This window comes from Panicum virgatum, chromosome 4N, assembly GCF_016808335.1.
Source record: "Panicum virgatum strain AP13 chromosome 4N, P.virgatum_v5, whole genome shotgun sequence".
NCBI classification, from domain to species: domain Eukaryota; kingdom Viridiplantae; phylum Streptophyta; class Magnoliopsida; order Poales; family Poaceae; genus Panicum; species Panicum virgatum.
Window position 1 is genome coordinate 43588659 of NC_053148.1, and position 23975 is coordinate 43612633.

The 23975-nt window shown below is 47.0% G+C and overlaps 3 protein-coding genes across 7 annotated transcripts; 1 reads left to right on the forward strand and 2 right to left on the reverse strand.

The window, feature by feature from the left end:
• The first annotated feature begins 255 nt into the window (after window positions 1-255).
• On the forward strand, window positions 256-13092 carry LOC120671368 (cytochrome b561, DM13 and DOMON domain-containing protein At5g54830-like). Of its 3 annotated transcripts, XM_039951662.1 has the most exons (4): window positions 320-3171; window positions 3817-3887; window positions 12668-12733; window positions 12909-13092. In XM_039951662.1, the coding sequence occupies exon 1, from the start codon at window positions 367-369 to the stop codon at window positions 3034-3036; it is 2670 nt and encodes an 889-aa protein (XP_039807596.1). In that variant the 5' UTR covers window positions 320-366; the 3' UTR covers window positions 3037-3171; window positions 3817-3887; window positions 12668-12733; window positions 12909-13092. The 3 variants fall into 3 exon arrangements, with proteins under 3 accessions (XP_039807595.1, XP_039807596.1, XP_039807597.1); XM_039951661.1 differs by having other exon boundaries at window positions 256-3887; XM_039951663.1 differs by lacking the exons at window positions 12668-12733; window positions 12909-13092 and adding an exon at window positions 3971-4185.
• LOC120671369 lies at window positions 11240-14459 on the reverse strand. Its single transcript, XM_039951664.1, has 5 exons — window positions 13319-14459; window positions 12323-12380; window positions 12139-12222; window positions 11919-12060; window positions 11240-11826 (listed from the first exon to the last, which is right to left on the reverse strand). Exons 1-5 carry the CDS (start codon window positions 13893-13895, stop codon window positions 11431-11433), a joined length of 1257 nt encoding a protein of 418 aa, XP_039807598.1. The 5' UTR covers window positions 13896-14459; the 3' UTR covers window positions 11240-11430.
• Window positions 14460-19390: 4931 nt separating this feature from the next.
• Window positions 19391-23236, reverse strand: LOC120671370 (phospholipase D Z-like). Of its 3 annotated transcripts, XM_039951667.1 has the most exons (8): window positions 23008-23136; window positions 22850-22924; window positions 22092-22296; window positions 21665-21866; window positions 21361-21554; window positions 20883-21036; window positions 20294-20458; window positions 19391-20160 (listed from the first exon to the last, which is right to left on the reverse strand). In XM_039951667.1, the coding sequence occupies exons 3-8, from the start codon at window positions 22169-22171 to the stop codon at window positions 19711-19713; spliced, it is 1245 nt and encodes a 414-aa protein (XP_039807601.1). In that variant the 5' UTR covers window positions 22172-22296; window positions 22850-22924; window positions 23008-23136; the 3' UTR covers window positions 19391-19710. The 3 variants fall into 3 exon arrangements, with proteins under 3 accessions (XP_039807601.1, XP_039807600.1, XP_039807599.1); XM_039951666.1 differs by lacking the exon at window positions 22850-22924 and having other exon boundaries at window positions 20922-21036; window positions 23008-23236; XM_039951665.1 differs by lacking the exon at window positions 22850-22924 and having other exon boundaries at window positions 23008-23203.
• Window positions 23237-23975: the final 739 nt, after the last annotated feature.

Here is a 23975-nt window from a genome sequence, read left to right on the forward strand (position 1 = left end):
GCTTCCTCTCCCAGTTTGTGGTGGTGTAGTGTTTTGTTGGGTGTGTTATTTGCGTGCGTTGTTTGTGTGATGATGATGTACGCTTTATCGTGTTATGTACGAATGCTTCTTCTTATATGATGTGGCAGTGCTACTGGCTTTATTTAAAAAAAAAATCGAACCCGCCCGGAAGGAACCGCTTCCCCTTCCCCTTCCCCTTCCCCTTCCCCCATCACGTCTAACCTCCCCCGCCCCGACGAACTCGCAGCCGCCTCCCCACCGCCGCGTGATCGCCCCGCCTCCCATGCCGCCGCCCCGCCTCGCCGCACCCTTCCCCTGAGAGCGCGCGTTTCCACGCCGATCGCGCCGCGCCGCGCCGCGCCCGCCATGGCGCCCGCGGCCCTCCACCTCCTCGCGATCCTCTGCCTCGCGTCGACGCGCATCGCCGGGGCGGCGGCGGAGTGCGGCGTGAACACGAGCCTGGCGGGGTACCACGCGGACCTGCGCATGTCGCAGCACCAGCTCCGCGGCCGCGTGGAGGTGCTCGACGGCTGCTCGTTCCGCGTCGCCGCGCTCGACCTCCTCCCGGGATCGGCCTCCGCGCGGTGGTGGCGCGCGGACGGGACCGACCTCGACGCCCTCGCGCGCGGCGAGCCCGCGGCCGCCGACCCGCTGGACCGCACCTTCCGGTTCGAGTCCCTCGTCTTCCGCCTCCTCCCGGGCGTCTCCTGGCCGCGCGTCCCCATCCTCGCCGCCTACGACCCCCTCACCTCCTCCCTCTTCGGCTTCGTGCGCCTCTCCGGTGCCAACGCCTCCTCCGATCCCTCATCCTCCGCCGCGTCCGCGGCGCCCACCATGCTCGACTCCTGCGCGCAGCTCTCCCCGCGCTTCCGCTTGCGGTGGACGCTCCACGAGGCGAACAACTCCGTCGACATCGGCCTCGAGGCGGCCGTCGGGTCCGAGTACTACATGGCGTTCGGGTGGGCGCAGCCCGGCGTGGCCAAGCCGTCCGTGATCGGCGCCGACCTCGTCGTCGCCGGCTTCACCGAGGACGGCCGCCCGTTCGCCGACGACTACTACGTCACCAAGAACAGCGAGTGCCTGCTGCGCGGGGACGGCTCGGCCGAAGGCGTCTGCCCGGACACGATCTACGGCCGCAACGACTCCGCCGGCCTCGTCAACGACACGCGCCTCGTCTACGGCCACCGCCGCGACGGCGTCTCCTTCGTGCGCTTCTCGCGCCCGCTGGTGTCCCAGGACAGCAAGCACGACGTCGCCGTGAACGCCACCCGGAACATGACCGTCGTCTGGGCGATCGGGCTGCTGCGGCCGCCGGACTCGCTCCGGCCCTACTACCTGCCGCTGGTGAGCCACGGCGCGTCCGCGGGCACGGCGTTCGCCTTCGCCAAGCTCAACTTGTCGGAAGCCGGCAGCGGGTGCGTCGGGCCGTTGGACGCCGACGACAAGGAGGACCAGGCAAGGATCACGTCGGAGCGCAAGACGCCACTGATCGTGACGGTGGGGCCGGCGCTGCACTACCCCAACCCGCCCAACCCCGACAAGGTGCTCTACATCAACAAGAAGGAGGCGCCCCTGCTCAAGGTGGAGCGTGGTGTGCCGGCCACCTTCTCCATCGAGGCCGGGCACGACGTGCCGTTGTACATCACGTCTGACCCTGTCGGCGGCAACGCCACGTCCAGGAACACGCCCGAGGTCATCTACGCCGGCGGACCGAAGGCGGAGGACGTGCGGGCAACACCGACGGAGCTCGTCTGGTTGCCCGACCGGAACACGCCGGACCTGGTGTACTACCAATCCTTGTATGATCAGAAAATGGGCTGGAAAATCCAGGTGGTTGATGGAGGACTCAGCGACATGTACAACAACAGTGTGCTACTGGACGATCAGCAGGTGACATTCTTCTGGACTCTCTCTGGTGACTCCATTAACATTGCTGCCCGAGGTGAGAAGAAGAGTGGCTACCTTGCGATCGGCTTCGGTAGCGCAATGGTGAACAGCTATGCTTATGTCGGGTGGGTCGATGGCAATGGCAAGGGGCATGTTAAATCTTACTGGATCGACGGGAAGGACGGGATGAGTGTGCACGAAACACACGAGAATGTTACACACAAGAGATGCCGATTGGAAAATGGCGCCATCATATTTGAGTTCACTCGTCCCTTAACACCTTCGTGCAGTGGAAGGGTGGAATGCAAGAACTTGATCGACCCGACCACTCCTCTGAAGGTCATTTGGGCAATGGGTGCTCAGTGGTCATCGGGCCCCCTGAGTTTGAAGAACATGCACTCGGACACAAGCAATCGTCCTATCAGGATTCTTCTGTTGAGCGGTTTGGCTGAGGCAGTGGAGGATCTGCGTCCAGTGCTTGCTGTTCATGGGTTTATGATGTTTGTGGCATGGGCTATTTTGTTCCCAGGGGGGATCATGGCTGCGAGATACCTGAAACATCTGAAAGGCGATCTCTGGTTCCAGGCCCACATCTATCTGCAGTATTCAGGCATAGCAGTAATGCTCTTGGGCGTTCTGTTTGCAGTTGCTGAGCTCCGAGGTTTCTCTTTCAAATCCAGACATGCTAGAATTGGTGCAGTAGCGTTTACATTCGCGTGTGCGCAGCCAATAAATGCGTATCTTAGACCGCATAAAACGGAGAATAGAGAATCATCATCAAGAAATAGGATCGCTTGGGAGTATTTGCATCCTTTTACCGGGAGGTCTGCTGCCATCGCTGGTATCGTGGCTCTCTTTACCGGCTTACAGCATCTTGGGCACAGGTATGGCAGTAAGAACATCAAGGGGCTTACATGTGGGCTAATCTTATGGTTTTTAAGCATTGCGTTGGTAACGGCTTATTTCGAGTACTTGGCAATTAAGCGGAGAAGAGATGGTGCTGATGGCCTTTCAGGAAAATGGGTGCTTGGCAACGCCGAGGAAGATGATACAGTTGATCTTTTGCAATCAGACAGGGTAGTCAGTAAAATGGAGTCTAATTCATCATCTGGGCCGATGGAAGTACAGCTTGAGCCACTTAAAGGATGAGATACTCTTTTCAGTATACATGTCGATAAAAAAAAAGGATTTTAGTTCAAATTCTTTATAGGTAGAACAAGCAGCTGATATACGTCTCAGTATAAAAGAGGGTTCAGTTCATATTATTTTTTATATAAGGAAATGGTGAGGTTCCCATCTTTGACTTCTTGAGAGGTATTTACCACATGGTGTAGAATAGATTTTTCTTGTCTTTTGGAGCTTATTAGGCCCTCTTGTCTTTAATCTCCTAACTTCTTAGCGACCATGTATGTATATCTGTACAATTTTGATATAGTTGAGACTGAAAGAGGATACAATTATTTTTGAAAGATCCTGAGAATTTTGTGAACCATTTCTGTAGATTGATTTTCTGACATCTTTTAGATGATATTGTGATTTGTCTGTTACTTGGAACTAAAAATAACCATCCAATGGAATTGCAGCGCCCGTCCTGTAGTGGAACTTGTGACCCACAATTTATCTGTGGCTACAGTTCTCTGTTGTGCTATTTTTCACATTTTTAATCATAAGGTTCATGGCAATATACGCCAACCTGATGCTTTGGTGCATTTTTGCTTCCTGTTCAAATTGGCCAAATGTTAGGCTGATGATACTATACCTATTTAGTGATTCTGTGATATGTCATCCCAAATACCAGAAATGCATTTACATCCATACTCGTACTCATCCTTATCAGCCAAACACGGATTTCCCTTTTGCTGCCCTGACAACCAGGTCTGTTTGAAAGTGGTTGTCCACTAATCTTGCAATTCCACTAACGTGCTGCAGGTTGTTGACCCTGAAGATCGTCCACTACAACGATGAGTTGGCTCCAATCTTCTTCAAGGAAAACAGAGCAGGTACGCTACTTACTATTCTCCCTTTAGCTGTTACCCTCGTATTATATCGTGTTCAGTGATATCGACGTCAACCTGCATGTTAGGTCCATATTGTTTCAGTTAGGTGTTGGCACTTGGTCAGATCTGGATCCCTTGTTGGTTGGCTTGCCACCTTGTTAAGAAACCAGGGTTAGGTGATGTCTGGTGAAGGGGCAAAATCAGCAGCACGTTACATGAGTCCCTTTGTCCTTTGCCGTGAAGGGTCTCTGGTCTTGTCTTTGTCATGAAGCCTAGTGGCCAACATGTTGCAGTTACACAAGTCAAGCGGTTTTTTTATTTTTTATTTTTGTTTTTTACAAAAATATTTTTTCGTTTTCGAAATTTACAGGAATATACCTCGGCCGCCCCGCTACCGGGTGGCCGGGACCTGGTCGCCCCGCTGCGGGGCGGCAGGGGCTTTTGTGCAAAAACTTTTATGAAAATATTTGCGCGCAGGTCCCTGGGGGCCGGTCACCCGGCAGCGGGGCGGCCGGCCCTGGCCGCCCGGCTGCAGGGCAACCAACTCTCACACTCTTATATAAGGGTTGGCTGGTCCCCCCACCCCTCATTTGCATCAGTAAAATTCTAGAAACCAAGAAAAAAGAGGGAGAGAGGCGAAGCCCTGCCGGATTTTCGAGCCGGCGACTGCAGGTAACCAAAATTCTTCTACGCTTTACAAATAGATTATGTTGTAATTATTTTTGTTGAAACAGTAGATTAGCAATCAATTTAATATCATGATTGTGTGTCCAGATATGTCGAGCAAGCTTCGTTTTCAAGTTCATTATGGTGACTACTATATTTCTCATGATGCGTATGAAGTAGATCTATCAGCTTTTGAACGAAGAGAGTGCGGAATAGATAAACCCTTAGAGAGGAGTTTTGGTTCCATACGCAAATGGCTTCACGAGATATTCAATGTGAATCCAAAGACTCATTTCCTAACCGTTCAGACTGTGACGAATTGGGGAACTGAAGGGGATTTCTGGGAGTTGATGCATATAACAAACACCGAATAATGGCGGACTTACATGCAAGCAGCTCTTGACCGCGGGTGGCCTCTTGCAATGATAATTCAGATTCACCAGAAGGCAGTCCATTTCGGTGAAGGGTCAACAAGTACATCATCTCATATGAACCAAGCAGTGGAACAAGAAAATGAAGATCAGAACATGCATGTCACAGAACCTGAGCCGCAAGGTATAGCTGATCAGGTAGGAGAAAAAGAAGATCAGAACGTGCATGCCATTCAACCTGAGCCGCAAGGTTTACCTGATGAGGGGGAGCGGATACCTGGAATAGTGGAAGCTGTACAGAATGAAGACCAAGAGACTCGAATGATGGAAGAATGTGGGGACTCATCAGACGATGAGGACTACCCGTTGCTAGGTGAATGGCGAGACAAGGGTTTTGGAAATCCAGTGATACAGGATATTAGGAGTAATGAGTACGAATACAGAGAGAATGAGGTTATGCAGGGGGCAAAGTATCCTAGCATTGAAGCTGTGAAAGATGCTGTGAATCTTTGGACTATGTCGTTGAGGAAGGAATTCAGAGTTGTGAAGTCTAGCAGCAAATAATATGAGGTGAAGTGTGTCAATGGCGATTGTACATGGCGAGTACATGCCTACAAGTGCAAGTACAAGATACACTGGGAGTGTTCAATTGTTACATCATATACATGTAGATTAACTGCTGTTGCGCAAAATCACCGTAACATCACATCCACTTTCGTGGCCAAGAAGATGTATGGGATGATTCTGGACAAAATTGATTATGAGCCAAAATTGATGATTAGGGACATCGACGAGCGTTTTCAATACAAAATCAGCTATGCAAAGGCTTGGCGGGCAAAACAAAAGGTGTTTGCGATGAGATTCGGCACATATGAGGCATCATATGATAATCTGCCTCACATGCTGTCAGCAATTGTGCAGAGAAATCCTGGAAGCGCGACTTATACCTACATTGTACCGAGTTTATATGGGGGACCTGGGTTTCTGCTTCGTGCTTTCTTCTGCCTTGGTGCATGTGTGAGGGCATTTATGTATTGTCTTCATGTTCTATGTATTGACGGCACATTCTTGACAGGAAGATATAAAGGGACAATACTGACAGCGATTGGAGTTAATTGCAACAAGCAGGTGGTTCCCATCGCCTTTGTTTTTGTTGAGAATGAGAACACAGAGAGCTGGTACTAGTTCCTTGAACGTGTGAAGTTTCACGTTGTTACTGGAAGGCCTGATGTTTGCCTCATCAGTGACAGACATGCAGGTCTTCTAGCAGCAAAAAGGCAACTACATGAAGGAAGTCGAGGACAACCTCTTCTATGGCCAGATGTTGTGAGTAGGTGGTGCATAAGGCATATGGGTACAAACTTTTATGAGCGCTTCAAGAATAAGGAACTTATGAATTTGTTCAAGAGGTTGTGCACTCAGAATCAGCAGCGGAAGTTTGATGCATTGTGGCAGGTGCTAGATAACATGTGCGCCGAGCTGCTAAAGGAACATGCCTCAACCTCCAGCCGGAGACATTCCGGCGGCGGACCTTTCACACAGTGGATTAAGGATGCACCTAAGGAGAAGTGGTCAATTCTATACGACACTAGAGGTCGTCGATATGGGATCGAGACAACCAACCACGCAGAGTGTTACAATATGGTAATGCGTCATGTTCGTGGATTTCCTCTTGTTGGCATAGTTGAGTTCATCATGTACGGATGCACAAGGTACTTCAGAGAGCGGTACCAGGCAGCTGCTGTCTTACTTAATGATCCAGGAGTGATTTTTTGTAATAGGGTCACTAACTACATGAAAGAAAATATTGAAAAGGCTCAATATCACAGAGTGGTCTCCATGGGCACAAAGGATCAAAGGTTTGAGGTTTCATGCAAGGACAGGACAGGGCAGGGTGTACGCAGACAAAGGGTCGTTCAGGATTGCTTGATAACGCCGGAAGGCAAGGTTTTTTGCAGATGCAAGAAGCCACAGCTTCTTCACTTACCATGCTCCCATGTCATTGCGGCATGTTCAGAATCTGGGTTGGATCCAGGGGTTTTTGTTTCAGAATATTACAGAAAAGAAACTGCTGTGCACACTTGGGGCCATGAGATATATGGCATAGGCAGTCTGTGATCATTCACTACACCAAATATCTCTCCAATGTACATTCCCAATCCAGATGCTAGGAGAGGGGTAGGTCGACGACAGACACTTCGTATCCGTAACGGAATGGATGAGTCTGAGGCAGGAAAGAAGAAAAAACGATGCAACCTGTGTGGAGCAGATGGTCACACTTACAAGAAGTGCCCTAAAATGCAAGAAGATAATGCTGGTACTGAGATTGAACCTTCTGAAAATCCCATCGATGGATTGCCTCCGGATTTTGGAGCCCGTTGCGTCTAGATTTCGTTATGTGTGCATATGTATTTGAACCAGATGTATGGATATGTATTCCTACCTGTATGTGATAATTACATTTCATTATGTATGGATATGTATTTGCACCAGATTGTAGCATGTAATATTACGAAGGTATTTGTGTAGTAAGATTTCTTGGTTGCAGTTCTAAATGTGTAGATTGGTTCAATTAGATTGCTCACTGAATGTAGTGTACTGAAAATAGAAGGATAGTTACGAATCATAAATTTTCGGTTTGCAATACAGTTTCGTAAATAATGCTACGATTACAAAGTAGAGGCCTAAGGCGTTCGTACTACTAGGTACTTGAACAATGAAAAACATGGCATGTGCAACACAATAACCTCGTGTTGTGAGTAAATCTAACATGCCTTAGGAAATATAAAATGACGGGATTACATGGTGATGCTTTACTGAGTGCACCGGGGATATTTTCCCTTCCTAATAGCTTCAGACCCTGCTTCCTTAGCACGGCCGGCCCTCTCTCGCTTCCTCTCCCAATCAGCTTCACGTTCCTCTGCCTTCTGACGTTCCACTTCTGCAATCCTTTTCTGAATCTCTTTCTAGTTTTTCTTGCGCTTCTCCTCCATCTGTTCTTCATGCAGCATTCGTTGCCATCTTTGTGCAGCCCACCTTGCTTGACGCTCCACGTGGTCCTTATCCTGCTGAGATTGCTCGGTGTCTAACCACTGCACGAAATCACATAGAGGCGGTGGAGTCTTTCCCCAAATCATTTTAGAAGTCATTACTAGATCTGAAAGTGACAAACTCTGATAGTGTTTTGTAGTACCTTTGCTCGGTCCTTGCCGTAATGCTTGGGCGGGTCGTACTCGTAATTCTCGCACATGAAGAACCTCTTCCCAAAGTCGTCCCCCAAAACCCTTGATTTCATTAGTTTGCACAAGGATCCGCAAAAACACATAGGCACCAGGACTCCTTGGGGGACTGTTTCCGTCACCTTACTCCATGGAATGTAGGTGGATCCTGAGGATGCCATGGTGTTGAGCCCTGGCAATCACAAGTGAGAAATCAGATTGCTAATATACTATATCAACGCTAATCATTATCAATAACTACACCTAAATGTACCACTAATCACTCATAATAATAATTAAATTGATTGCTAAACTACTGTTTCAACAAAATACTTTCTACAATTTTCTAACATTTTCTAAAAAATTTTAATATTATCTTCCAATTTTTAAGACATTCTAATACTTCTCTAACAATTTTCTAGTACTTTCTAATATTTAATCTAACACTAAATGTACTGTATCAACGCTAATCATTACAAGTAACTGCACCTAAATATACCACTAATCACTCCTAACAATAATTAAATTGATTGCTAATCTACTGTTTCAACAAAAATAATTACAACATAATCTATTTGTAAAGCGTAGAAGAATTTTGGTTATCTGCAGTCGCCGGCTTGAAAATCCGGCAACCGGCTTGAAAATCCGGCAGAGCTTCGCCTCTCTCCCTCCCTCCCTCTTTTTTATTGGTTTTTGGAATTTTAGTGATGCAAATGAGGGGTGGGGGACCAGCCAACCCTTATATAAGGGTGCGAGAGCCGGTCGCCCCGCAGCCGGGCGGCCTGGGGCCCCAGGGACCTGCGGGCAAATATTTTCGCAAAAGTTTTTGCACAAAAGTCCCTGCCGCCCCGCAGCGGGGCGACCAGGTCCCGGTTGCCCGGCAGCGCGGCGGCGGGGGTATATTCATGTAAATTTCGAAAACGAAAATATATTTTTGTAAAAAACAAAAATAAAAAATATAAAAATAAAAAAACCGCCACAAGTCCAGGCATTGCTGAGTTTTTTTTATGGCCCAACAACGAACGGGAAAGTTCTTCTGGTTCAAGTGGATGCATATGCTGTTCTGGAGTTTGGGTTTCTGGCCTCTAAACTGTTGATAGCATTACTAGAGAAACAAAGCCCAGGCTTAGCCTCGGAAGGACTGGACCAGATAAAGGGAGGCTATCCTCTGATGGGCTTCCATGCTTCAACAACAATACTGTGCTCTATATGTCAGCGCCTGGAACCAGTGGCAGCAACACATTTCAAATCTGGAATCAGTTTTAGCCATGGTTCAAGGAAGGGCAAATGTGCATGTGTGTTTTAGGATCTAGTAGTGGTACATAATTCCTAAAGGAAATCACAGTAGGTTGTTTCAGACATAGAAAGCCAAGAGACTCTGAAATCTTATTTTCTAGGATATGCTGTAATGTTTTACCCTGACAGCTGTAAAATGTATATGTGAACTGCAGATGATAAGAATCATAATAGCTCCTGCCATGTCAGCTTTGCTTCTCCTGCATCCTGACTGTAGCATTGTAGTACGAGATTCATTTCTGAACTGGAGTCGCAAAATGGATAGCCTGCCCCAGATCTAAGGGGCTTGATTGGTTTTGTCCCTGTGTTACTTTGACCGCTAATTATGGTGTCAAACAAACCCAGTTTACAAAACCAACTTCAAAACCTCCGCGCTAGTGACCCTGAATAATCTAATGAGGTCTTTGACTGCGCGATTAGAGGATGGTACTGTAGCATCACTGTAGTCGATCATCGATTAATTACCGTCATTAGATTCATTGCGAAAAGTTACACCCATCCTTAAAAATTTTTTGCAAATAGACTTTATTTAGTACACCATGCATGCGAGATTCTGTTTTCGGGAAGCATGCACGCTAGAATCCTTACGGAATCAAACAAGGCCAAGACGTTGCTGGACGGGGCCCATCCCGAGCACTTTTTACCCAGTCATGTTTTCTACCGAACCTGACTTTTGCTGACGAAACGGACCTGCATTTCAGTTTGTCTGATGTCTGAAGTCTGAACCATCATCTCCTCCACTGCCATGATTGCTGAGTCCACTCCGGCCCGCTGCCTCATTTGATGGAGATGGTCCCTGCAACGCATTGCCAACATGGTGCATGATCTGTGGACCTGGCAACCTGATGCACCCGGCATATATGGTGAGGAGAGCCTGCCTATGCTTATACCCATTCGTTCAAATACTGTCCATAGTTGATATGATCTTTTGATTTAATTAAGAAAGTGCGATGAGGTTGTACCTGAATGCATACCCTGCAAGCATGCTCTGCAAAATTGCAAACTGAAGTACGACCGGATTATAATAGGATTTGTCTGCTAGTGCGAGGACAGTAGCACGATAACGACACATCAAACAGACGACAACACAATATGTGCAAGTTCAGCAGACAGTTTCAGTGTAGGCCGCTTGTGAGCTATGTTCTAGAATCTGAGCTTGTTTTCCCAGAATCTCAGCTTGTTACTTCTGAGTTCTACTGCACAAGTAAACCTTTCATGTTTTTAAGGCCCATCCAGTTCCCAAAAAAATTGCTACATTAACCATCACATTAAATTTTCGGACACATGCATGAAATATTAAATGTAGATGAAAAAATAACTAATTACACAGTCTAACTGATTAGCACGAGATGAATCTTTTAAGCCTAATTAGTTTATGATTTGACATTATTTGTCAAATAACAACGAAATGTGCTACAGTAACTTTTCACCCCCAAATTCACGAACTGAACGGGGCCTAAAATGGATAGGCAGCCTAAAACTTTGGCATGAAGCAGACCAATCTCCGAGGTTTGTCGTCACTCCTCACATGGCATCCTGCAGTTCTGAATGCATATAACTGTCTCCATACTCCATAGTTAGGTTCCTGAGCCCCCCAGAAATCAATCCCATATCAATAATCTCTGGTCCACCTGCTTAAATGTGCCCCACATCAAGCAGCCGCAGGGAATCCAATTGTGAAGAATGCAACCCCATATCATATTAAGCCACCAAAGAAATCCCTCTAAGCCACCAGACAATTTCTGATAAACAGCAATGATCTGGATAAAACTGCTGAATGATTCACGGCGAAAATTTCAGTTTCTGGATCAGTAATAAAAAGGTCACCATCCTTGCTTTGCTAACCATTAGATGTACAATAGAGTAGCATTACCAACAGAAATGATTTTTACACAAGCATTTTGATTCCTACTGAATTCAGGGATAACTGGCACTGTCTACATAAAGATAACACAAGTTCAGTAGCCACGCTGCTATTCCAATTTCTACATTGTGCTATGAAACGATAAGTGCATCGATCGTCCTTGGCATCTCTGCATTAGTGGCAATCACCTCACAACGAATCTTCGTTGCCATCTCATCTTTTTTCAGATCTGCCTTCATGTTTACCCTGTCGATGCCACTTGTGCAAAGAGTTGGAGTGGCATTGCATTCTTCAAACCGGAAGCAACTGACCAGGTGATCATTTGTTAGCCCTGCAGCCTGCATGAAGGAATATATGACCGTTGGGCCCACACTACGGAATCCCCTTCGCATCATGTCTTTGCTGATTATATCCGCCTTGGGACTCTTCACAGGAACTTGCCTTTGATAGCGAAACTTGCTTACTATAGGCTTGTGGTTCAGAAAACCCCAGCAGTATCGATCAAAGGATCCAAATTCATCAGCAATCTGCATCAATTTGCACAAAGTTGTAGTTTCAGGCAAAAGACATTCCAACAGAGGCACCAAATTTGTGGTGTGAACAAACAGGCACAACAAACCTTTATTATCTGGCGAGCATTCTCAAGGACAGCTCGGAGCTTTTGCTCTGACAAAAGAGAATGGGCAACACTGCCAGATGCCACAATCTTCTTCTCATTTATTTTAGAGACAGCAGCAGGGTCAAAATCCATGAAAATTTCCCTGGATGATTCAGCATGAATGTTATGAAAGAAACCAAGCAGAACACTTTTTTTCTTTTCAACATTACAAAACCAATACCTAAAAAGTTGTCTCCTCTTGAGAATTTCAGGCCATGTAAGCTCAGCCAATGCACAAGATAGTACAAGTAGCTCAAACAATCTCCTGTAAAATGGTCACGATCAAATATCCTCTAACAGTTCAATTTTCCTTTTAACAGAAGATAAATAGCAAAGATGGATATAGAAATTTTCTGTTCACATACCTGTCATTGTGTACGGGAACCCCCCATTCCTCATCATGAAAAGCGACATAGCAAGGATCTGATCAGTAGAAAACATGAAAAATCAGCTTTGCCGTAAAAATAATGCGTAACTTGAGAAACACTTCACCAGTCATTCCTAGAAAAGGCACAGGACAACCATAGCATGTGATGGTGTCAAATAAAGCAGGCTCTGTACCTTACACTTTGGTTGCTTGGTTTTCTTGACTGTATAGATGGAGCTATTGACAGCTTAACACTGCTTGTCTGTTTGTTTCTAGTTGGCAAAATAACCATTCCTTTTGCCAAATTTAGTTTCAGAGCAGTTAAAGTGGGTTTCTGTAGCAGGATCAAAATCAAAGGACACATGGTACAGAATAGCACAGATTGATCTATGAGGCGGCTGTTAAGTTGGTGAGTTAAAATTACTATAGTCAATTACAGATGTTAACATGAAATGGCGAGGGTTTAACCAATCCATCATATGTAGGAAATAAGAATGAAAGGGAAATTTAAAAAAAGGAGAATATGCTCTTTGCACTTTATATAGGTGATCTTAAAGAAGGAATGCTAACTTTATCCCATGTAGGCAGAATTACCATCTCAGTTGGTTCCAACCCCATGACAAACTGGAACAGCTAGAGTTTAACAAGCTATGACTACGATGGACGAGTTATCATCATGGTTACCAACACCAGCAATATACTAGCTGCTCTTGAGGAAAAGGCTACAGGGGAATATATTCTTGACCAGGATTAACTACAGCATATGAACAAGTATGGCAAAAAGTGCCTGCCTGGCTAAGGATATACAATGTGTAAGTTATTATGAATTGTAACACTAACACATGAATGGCTTGATCAGCCAATAATCCAAGTAAGCATAAATTACGCACCCAACCCATATTTGGTTACTAAAACATCAAGAAACAGGGATAATAATTCTTATAACGAACTCGGATTTTAACAAAGAACAATTTAAAGAACGGATGAAGCTCACCTGTGGTTGGTGTCGCCCACGCGCACCTCCTCTTACCTTCCCCAGCCTCTGGCGTCACTGGAGCAACAAAATTCACACCGGCTGGCTTGCTCTCCGCCACCTTACCAACAGCCTTCCCTAGCTTGGGCACAGCCTTCGTCCAAGACCGGCCCTTCTCCACCTTCCCAGCGAAAGCCCGGGCGCGGACCGACTCCGCGGAGGCGTCCGAGGAGCAAGGCGCGCTGAGCGGTAAGCTCGGCTGCAGCGGCGGCGCGTCGTTCCTCCTCGGCGGCGGCCCCGGCGGCGTGCGCCGCGGCGAAGGCACAGGGGTCGCACCCTTGGGCGCGCCAGCTCCGCCCCCACCGACGGCATTCGTCTTGGCGCCCTCCTCCTCCTTGACCGCGGTGGCCGCCGGCTTCTCCGGCGTCCCCGCCGCCGCCGGCTCCGCCTTCCGCAGCGGCTTCGGCGACGGTTTCCGGGCGTTCGCCGGGCCCGACCTGGCCTTGTTGCCCCCCGGCACCAGCACCGGCCTCGCCTCCACCTCCGGCGTCGCGATGTTGAGGGACCGGACCCTCGGCGCCCCGGCCATGGAAGCCATTCCGCCCAGGCCCCGGAGCTTTTACCGCCCAAAATTTCAAACTTTACCGGGTTCTCAACTCCGCTCGAGCTCTTCAAGAACCGCGCAGAATAAAAAAAAAATCAACCAAAGAAAATCGCCCCTCGTAGATATAAAAACCCTCCACGAACCCTCGCAAAAAATAAAATAATAATAACTCCACGAACGCAAGATTCCCTTTCCCCGAGACAAGCACGGAACCAAGAACTCCTCGAAATCCGGGCCCTTTTTCCCTCCTTCAACCTTCAAGAATTCAAACAAACGAGAGCTCCGGGCCAAGAACCCAAACCCCAGCCAGGGTTAACTACGGCATTGCGCGGACGAGCTCAAGAACCCCAGCAAAGCCAGATGCCCGGCCACCGCCGCGGCCGGCGCTCAGAGGAAAGCCGCCCGGGCGGCGGCGCACAGTGAAATCCGGGGCAGGCAAGGCGCAGTGGGGAATCGGGAAGCCCCAGGCGGCAGCGGCGGAGATGGAGAGGCGCACGCCGCACGGGACTCCGAGGAGGGAGGAGTGGAATCCAAGGAGAGAGCAGGGAGGGGGGGGGGGGGGGGGGGGGAGCGGTTGGTAGTGAGGGAGGGGGACCTTGCACTAGCTCGCTAGCTGGGGCTCTGCCTCTGCCGTTTACTCCTTGACACCTGTTTTTATTTCCGGGACCGGGAGGGGGTGGATTGCGAATTTTTTTTAACTTTTGTGCTTGCGGGGAGGGAAAGAGTTGGTCGTATCTGTGTCTATGCCCCTGGACCGCTGCGGGTGGGCTCGGTAAGGATGGGAAACGCATACCAGATATTCGAATTATTCGATATTCGTATTCGTTTAAACATCAATATAGATATCTGTATCCGTATTCGAATTTAATGTGGTAGTAAAGTGGATACATCCGAATCCGATTTTCATTGATTTTCTCTATCCGATTCCAGATTTATATTCGATAATATCCGACACTATCCGTATCCGTTTTCATTCAAACTATTAAAGACATTATATCTTTTTCTTACCACCCATATTATTAATTTTAGAATAAATTTCACCAGCGGTCCCTGAACTTGTCCCGAGTTCTCATCCCGGTCTCGGTACTCTCAAAATGCACGTTTAGGTCCCTGAATTTGTCCCGAGTTCTCATCCTGGTCCCGGTACTATCAAAATGCACGTCTAGGTCCCTGAACTTGTCCCGAGTTCTCATCCCGGTCCATGAACTTTCTAATCTGTTTCATATAGGTCAAAACATTCATAACATGTGTTCCAAACAGTACGATTAAGTGAACTGATAGGTGGGGCCCATATGGCAGTCACACCTCTCCCTTCTCCCTCCTCCCTCTGTATGGGCGCCGCCGGACCCCACCCCTAGCATCTGTCGCCACCCGTGCGCCTGCGCTGCCACGATGGACCTCAGCTCCGCGCCGCCCCGATCCTCGTTCATGCCGCAACCGCCGCTTGGCCACGCCGACGGCGGACCCCGCATCCCCGCCGCCCCTCCACCGGCCCCACGCCCTCCCTACCCAGCCGCGCTGCCGTCAAGGCCGTCGTCCCACGCGACCCTCGGCTACCCCGCTCCCTGTGGATGTCGTGCCACCCCGAGGGCGGCGCCCTCCATGGCCACCACCGCCGGCGCGCCCTGGCGGGCGAGCCCCGCTCCGGTCCTGGCCCCGGTCTAGCGCCCGCGGGCCCGCACAGCAAGAGAGGAGGGAGAAGGGAGAGGTGTGACTGCCATATGGGCCCCACCTATCAGTTCACTTAATCGTACTGTTTGGAGCGCATGTTATGGAGTTTTTGACCTATATGAAACAGATTAGCAAGTTTATGGACCGAGATGAGAACTCGGGACAAGTTCAAGGACCTAGACGTGCATTTTGAGAGTACCGGGACCGGGATGAGAACTCGGGACAAGTTCAGGGACCTAGACGTGCATTTTGAGAGTACCGGGACCGGGATGAGAACTCGGGACAAGTTCAGGGACCGCTGGTGAAATTTACTCTTAATTTTATAATAAAGATATAACAAAAAAAGATTAAATTTACTTTAAATATTCTTATTTTATCTCAAAATTACTTCTATATTTTTTATTTATATATAATAAAATTATTTATATGTTTATTGCAATATATTTTAGTTCTAATTTTATTTTTATGTATTTATTTATTAATGATAAATAAATTTTTTTAACTAGATATCTTTGTTATATTATTATACTTTATTTTGTACCTGTAAAATAATTTTATAATCTAAAACTACTAATAAAGAAATTAACTAAATGTTAGCTCATATATCAAGTCAATATCCGAATTCAAATCCGAATCTGAGACATCCGTTTTGTATTCGTATCCGAGAATATCCGAATCCGTATCCGTATTCGATTTAAAATGTGGTAAAAAGTGCTATCCAAATCCGATTCTATGCGAATCCGATCCGTTTCCATCCTTAGGGCTAGGGGAGCTTCTTGCGGTCTGACGGTGCACTTTTCCGGGATGGCCCACCTGTTTCGCACATTTGTCATCGAAAATGCTGTATAACGGCCCGCTGGTCTGATTTCTTCCCGCACTCTTAACGGCCGGACATCCGATTGTAATTTTTTTATCGGACTGTCCATCGCAATATTGATAAATAATAGTTGTAATATACAAAATGAACACTTGTAACGTTAAAAAAATGTATACAAGTGTATATAGATGGCTCTAATATCCGATTCGAAGATAGAAAATTCACATAGCAACATTAACATCATGTTTCATACGACATCCACTGCGAAACATAAAAAACAATAATTACAATATTGGTGCTTATCTCTTCCAACATATATCGAGCATTCGATGATGAATAGACGTCTGAGTCATAGCATTATTTGATTTCTTTTATGGCACTGGTATACACTAAGAAGGTGGTTTTTCCACGTGTCCATGCATCGTTCAATATAACTTTTTTAGTTTCGAAATGTTTGAGTGGCTTTTCTTTAAATCAAGGTAAAGTCTCATCAGTTGCAATACGGTTAATAAATGAAAATTCAAATGAATACACACTAGTGGACATTTCATGGTACCATAGAGCACCGAGCGTTTTAAGTTTTGATCATAAAAAACTCGACTGGTGAGGAAAAGAACGCTCTCACAGTATTATATTAAGAAGAAGCTCAGCCTTCTTCTGGTCGGCAAAATTTCCGGAACCCTAAGCATGTTAGCAAGAGAGTTTTTTTTTGTTATGCAGCATTCAAAAATAATCCAGCCACAACTGGACATATCCATCGTGCAATTATATAATGCTGCAAGGTGCCATATCGGTGGCTCAAGCCCCCCGGCCGGTTAGTAGCACAGCGGCAACCCAACCGCTATTACGCTACACACGCGTTCGCGTTTTAACTTTTGGTCATGGTGTATCTCATTTTTTTTACCTTAATGACTCGTTTTAGATTTGGTGATGTGCTAGAAAATAACCTGCAATGGTCATTTTGTAGTAGCTGTATTATGCAAGAAAACAATATACGGAAAGATAACGTATAACGTATGGAGTCAATTTTTATTTAAGAATCTTGTTAATACTAACTACAAATGTCGCTGTTAAAGCACCAGCAGTGGTGAACCTATATTTTCTCTCTCCTGCAATGAGGATATATAAAATAAGAAAACATTTTACTGCTTATATTTTTACTCGTTGCTTCCCTCACAAGAATGGCAGATGTCCTACTCCATTTCTTTATTCAGTCTAAATCTATTCTTTCTCTCTCTTTCGTAAAGTTTTTTTTAAAAAAAATAACCAAGAACACTAACTCATCATGCAAGAGATTAGACATCCACGCTGACCGAACATATACGAGAAAGACTGCCCCTGTAGTTTGTGAGACGCACCATACTGAGATACTCACACCTCCACACGCATCTACCCACCTACGTATTACCTGCAGCGCTAGCCCCTCTTTCACAGAGTAACTTCTTCCATTTACGATGATTCCACTCATTCAGCCCCCACGCAGGCTGCTGCGTTGCTCGCCGGCGGTTATTACCGGCGGGCGGGCGGTCCAGGGCGACAGGACAAAACCCGGCGGACCCGGGGCCCCGCACGCGCGCGCGTCGTGCCCGCTGCCCCGCGGGTGTGAGGTGGACGCGGTCGGGCCCGGCTCGAGGGGCGTACGGCCCCGGCGCGGGAGTACGGCGGCAGTGGTAGCTGGGCGGCAGGGAGCCGTTGGGTAAAGCCAGCCGGGGAGGCAGCAACCGCCGGGCCGTTCCGTTCGTTTCCCGTGACCCGCGGACGGGGCCCCCGTTTCTTCTCGAGCCTTCCGCCGTCCCGGGCTCCCGGCCCGCACGGCGTCTGCCTCTCGGACGGCAACGGTGGGCCACGAGCACGGACGGGACTGTACGGTAACCCACCACCCCAGAGTCGAAGGCAAAACATTCAGCGCCTACGGAAATCATTTTGTTGATTTTTTTTGGTAGAATCCCTATACGACTTGTTTTGTTTTTTTTCTGCTAGCTTTCGTCAGCAAGTTTGGAGTGCTACTGTAAAGGAGAAGTAACTGTGGCAGCCCGGCCCGGCCCGGCCCAAACGACCACACAGGACGCGCACGGAAGCATGGACGGCGCCGGCAGCGAGCAAGCATCCTTTCCCAGTGACTGTCAGCTCACAGAGTCACGGTGCGCGACATAACAGCCGGCGCACGTACACAACCGGGTTAGTTGGTCTCACGGCCACGCCACGCAAGAGAAAGTCCACTGCGTGCGGCAGCCTGCAGGTCTCGTCTTCTTCAACCCGCCGTCGTCGTGCCGGGCGGCTCCCCAGTGTTTTTCTTGTTTCAGCACGCGTTGCTTGCCTCGTCAGCAATGGCGACAGCTACATGAAGGTTATCTGGTCATGTGACTGTGAGCAGGTTGCAACTTGCAGCTCGCAACCAGCCAGTACTGCCATGGCCGCGGCGAGCTCGATCGGTGGACGCGCAAAGCTAGCGGCCGCCTGCACAAGTCGCAAGTGGCTCTTCGCGATCCTCGCCGCGAGGGACCTGGCCGTTGGAGGTGGTTAGGGGCATTAATCAGCCCAGGAGCAGGCCATAACGCGGCTTTGCATTGGCCCCATCTGTAAGCGTCGCGTCGCGTCACCTGAGATCGCGACTCGCGAGTGCTCCGCCCGGCCAACCAGCCGCTCCCGCCGTCTCCGGGAGAACGACGGCGATGGCGGCGACGACACACCTTTTTCCCTCCATGAACGAGAGGTCGGCTAGCTTCGTCGTCGTCGGCTCGTCACAGCTCCCTTATTTTTGGGCGTCATCAGATCGCTGGTTGCCGACTTGCTGTCGTCAGTGGATTTGGTTAGGGTCCGTTGGATGTTGCCATTGGTTCCACTGACCACTGGTTCAGGGATAGATGATGAAACGTCCCTGAGCAAACTCTTGTCATGTGGTTTCAGACCTTTTTTCAGCATGGCAAGTGTATGCATCCAGAGAGAAGCAGTGTTAACTGACGAGAAGGAAAATTATAGCGAAGGCATAAACAGGAGACAATTGTGACCAAACTGGTCCTCACAAATGGTTGTATATTCCAAAGTCAATCGGACCCAAAAATTTCAGTGGAACTGTAAAGTATTTACATTTGTACATTTGGAGGTACAGTTATCACTGAGACAGCTTATTCTCCGTGAAAAACAACTTTGCAGACTACACGAAACAAGCGCAAAAATCTTGGTGGTGTCGTGTGTGAATCCCTCTTGGATGATTCTTTGCTACTCCACAGTCCATCCCGGGACTCTGATTTTCTTTATTGGCTATGTGTGAGGAAGAAAAGAAGAAGAAGAAGACAATGCTGAACTGGAACTGAGCTGATCCTACACTGACGCTTCCAGTGGTTCAACCGGTACTGTATAAGGAGAGTACCAATCTGCTTCAAAGATATCCTGCAGCTGCGAGACAATGGATGGGCTGTATGTTCCGAAGCTCACTCCCGCTGTCGTGTAGAAGTAATCCCAGATGAGGTTGCTGGTGCCAATGTTTGCCCGCACGTCGCTGACAGCGTACTTGCCATGGTTCACCCGAGTGAAGTCAGGGTAACGGTTCCCTGTCGCAGCGCCACCCGGAGACATTGCAGGTCCGGTCTCGTTGTACCCAGGAACCATGTAGTATTTGATCTCGACCTTGCCACCACAGTGATTATACTTTGAAGATGCACAGAGGATGTTGGAGTATAGAAGGCTCTTCAAGTAGTTTTCTGTGTTTGGGATGAAGTGTGTCCAGTAGGCAACGAGAAGCCTCACAGTTGCATTCTTTGAGAACACTACCTGTCAAGAATCAGTTATACCTTGGTTAGATCACTGCCTTGCTGCTCATTAGAGATAAAACGAAGAAAAATCTTTTTGAAAAAAAGTGGGTTTAGATTTTGCTAGAACCATGCTGGATCCGAAGTGTAAATACCTCTGAGATTGCTGATGACAAGGATGGCCAGTAGACTGTTTGAGTACCATACTGTGACTGTCCAAGCCAATCCATAGTATTCATTCTTACAATTCCCCCAACCTTAACAGATTTAATGGTGTCAACCCAACCCTGCTCATCTGCTTGGAATTTGCCAAATGTCACCTGTGAAACAAGAAATATGAAGTTAACTTCCTGAAACGCAAAGTAGTCCTTGGATAGGTCAGTTATTCTTTTGTTTAATTGTCTGTATTAATTATACTTTTGCAGAATACAGGGTGAGAAATAGGTCAAGATAGTGAAAAATGACCTATTTATATACATAATAAATATGTACTGAAAGAAAGGTTTATCATGAGATACCATGAATCAAACAAATCGAAATAGCCTTTTTTTTCCCTTAGGCAAACTAGAGGATGCAGGAAAAATTAAAAAAAAAACTTTCATTTTTCATGGACTCATTTATATATCACCATGCATGCCAGGTATGATTTATACTGAGACATAGGTAACCAAAGCACCCATTGACCAAAGAATTTATGGATCAGAGGCTATTTTTCTTCAAAAAGTGGAGCATATGTGTTATTACCTCAGGTGGAGCAAAGGAAAGGTAGCTCAAGTAGTGCTCCTGAGTGGATTTCTTGTACCCAGGGGTTTCAAGTGGCACATCAATCATTTCAGGATTGGCAAGTGCCGGATATCCATCTGTATATGAGATGTCAACAGAAGGTGGTATTGGTGACCTGATCAAAGAATGAAAAAGAAATGTATTATTTAGGCATATAGAAAAATGCTACGCCTGAGAGTTTTTAGGGCGCTTGATGCTAAAGATAGGATTCAAGTAAATAAATACCAGCTACTGAATCCTTTAAAGAGGAAGGACAAGGTATAAAGGATATGTAAAGAGCATTGTCAGAAGCTAGATCAAAATTCTGATAAAATCAGAAAAGATAGATTAACTGATAGATTTTTGATATTATATATTCCTATTTACATACCAGTCAATTTTTCTAAGAATTTGTGCACAAAGTCCTAAATAAGTGCAAACTACAGAGAAAGATATAAACCTGCATCTTTCTTTTGGCTGTAGGAAATGTGACCAGCATGGAACCTTTCTAGAAACTTGCCACTGCTTATCCCAAGCTACTTTGGTATAAGTAGTTGAGTTGAGGGCTGAAAGCGACCAAAGATTTTGAAAATATACTTCCACAGCTTTTGTTATTTGTGGACAATCAGCAAAATAAATCCCAAGCTCCTTGACCTGCAATGTAAGTAAAAGTAGTGCCAACAGATTAACCCCTTTGTTTCTCCACAGTCCACACTAGACTGCAAATAAAATATGTAATACAACTTCCTTTCTGTCCAATATACCTGGGTAAGAGATTTCCAATCGTTGTTTGCTGACCCTATATACATGTCTTTTTTATCCGATATCCAGACTTTTGCATGCAAAACGCCAGATCCCCACCACTTCTCAAAAAGAAGGGTTACATTCTGAACATTTGGTCTTCCTGCAGCCAGATCGGCGCTCTCTTTGTCAAAATCAGGAGCAAATCCTGAGTGTTGCACAATCCTGAAATGGTGCTGCAGTCATTATAGAAAAAATAAATTTCGCCACGCACACACTATTTTATTATTCATAAATGTTCAGTCATTTGCTTGATAACTTATATGAAGCTCCATTGTGACGCCAGCTTCTGTTGGCATTCCATATTTTTAGGCAACATCCACTTCTTATAATTAAGTAATCACTATCATGATAAAAACTGATAATTCAAGTATCAGACTCAATTCTTGCCTGATTTTGATCTTACGATCTGCAGCATTCTCCAATGCCTTGTAAACCCGGTGCCCCTCATCAGCCCCAAATCTCTTCATGTCACTATCGGAGTACCCATAATCCCCTGATTTTGGATTGTTTGGCTGCGCTAAGAACTGCCAGTACTGTGCAAGGATGTCCAGGCTCTTGGTTGCATTACCCGAGAGCCACTGCAGTACATCTCCTGTAGATCCGAAGAACAAACAGAAATCAACAAACTTATGCAAATGCAGCCACTGCAGAATGCGCATAACCAAATTGCATCCCTTGCAAAAAATATTTGTAATTTACTAATTTCACAAACTCGCAAATCATTAGTTAAAAAGTAAACTCATATACCAACACCGCCAATGAACAACAAAATAAATATCCGACCATTTAATGTGTGTGCATTTCAAATTTCCCTGCAGCATGAGCATGACCTAAACCGAAGTTACAGAAATCTTCTATCCTTCACCGGAACCACAGACTACAGAAAAAATGTTTTCGTACAAAACTAGAAATCCCATCCTCCCACAAGTTCACATTCCCTAACTGGTAAACGAGACACACCACATTTGTGTCCCTATCACTCCATCAGCCGAATAATTGGTAACCAGATTGAGCGCCACACAGAATACAATCATCAGACGTTTTTCACCATTCCACATCACCTATCCTATCAAATTGGAGCATCTGAACTATCCGGTAGGGGAGCTAGCCAGAAATATGACATCAAAAGCGATTTTTTTTCCTACACATTCCAGCATACGCCGTCCGAGCGCCTAATCCCCAATCGACGGCAGCAGCCCACATCCATGATCCATCAACGCCTGCTGAGCACGAAGTATTGAAGTAACCAACACGCGCGCGCTGGCGCCAAGCGGGGGATAGAGAGAGAGAGAGTGCGGTATACCGGTGGAGAGGACCCCGGGGACGCGGCGGAGGTGCGGCATGTCGGTGGGGATGGACTGCACCAGCCACGCCTTGCAGGTGGCGGCGCCCGCCGGCAGCGGCCCCCGCAGCGCGGCGGCAGCGACGAGCAAGGGCAGTAGGAGGAGGCGCCGGCGGTGCGGTGAGGAAGGCATGGCTCGTGCTACGGTGCTAGTCTGAACTCTGAAGTCTGAAGCTGTGGAACCCAAGTAGTGAGAAAAGGCTTGGCGGGTCAACTGTCCAAGTGATGATCACCTGCTTCTGCAGTTCTGCCTCCGCACGCATGTTTTCGAATCATTTGATTTTGAATATTCAGATCCATCTTTTCTCTCTTTCAAATTCAAATTCAAATCTATGTTCGCAGTTTTGCGGTTATCATTACATCATGCAGTTGCATTCGGCATGGCAAATTGGCAAATGCAGTGACAGGGGCATGCAGTGGTAAGTGAATCAGAAGCGGCAGCAGAACAGAAGGCTAGCGTCAGGTACTCAGGTGAGATGAGGATCCAGTGAGGTGGTGGGTACACGGGCGCCGGTCAACGTGCAACTGTGGCCGGATGGTTGTCCTATGCTAGAAATTGTATTAACTTTGACCGCTAATTATATATATATATATATTAAATTAAGGCAGTTTCCAAAACCAACTTCAGAATCTCTGCACTAGGAACCCTGAAGAATCTAATGAAACATTTGACCGTATAATTAGAGGATGGTTACTGTAGCATCACTGTAGCCAATTATCGATTAATTATCGTCATTAGATTCGTCGTAAAAAGTTACACTTATCTCTAAAAAAATTTTGTAAATAAACTTCATTTAGTACTCCATATATGCGAAATTCTTTTCTCGAAAATTATGTGCTAATGAGAACCAAACAGGACCCATGAGGCAGGCCGGCCAGGATGATTGGATGGATGGATTCGTGGCCATAGATGCCGGCGCGTCACTCGC

Bases quoted from the DNA above. Each gene is read 5' to 3' on its own strand.
- LOC120671368 (XM_039951661.1), top strand. From the start codon at position 367: ATGGCGCCCGCGGCCCTCCACCTCCTCGCGATCCTCTGCCTCGCGTCG.
- LOC120671369 (XM_039951664.1), bottom strand. From the start codon at position 13,895: ATGGCTTCCATGGCCGGGGCGCCGAGGGTCCGGTCCCTCAACATCGCG. The intron at 12,061-12,138 runs GTATTGGTTTTG...TGAATCATCCAG, and splicing joins AAGAGGAGACAACTTTTTAG to GGAAATTTTCATGGATTTTG. The intron at 11,827-11,918 runs GTTTGTTGTGCC...AAATTGATGCAG, and splicing joins ATGCTCGCCAGATAATAAAG to ATTGCTGATGAATTTGGATC.
- LOC120671370 (XM_039951665.1), bottom strand. From the start codon at position 23,179: ATGCCTTCCTCACCGCACCGCCGGCGCCTCCTCCTACTGCCCTTGCTC. The intron at 21,867-22,091 runs GCAAGAATTGAG...GCACCATTTCAG, and splicing joins GATCGTAAGATCAAAATCAG to GATTGTGCAACACTCAGGAT. The intron at 20,459-20,882 runs GTAATAACACAT...CTTGTTTCACAG, and splicing joins TTTCCTTTGCTCCACCTGAG to GTGACATTTGGCAAATTCCA.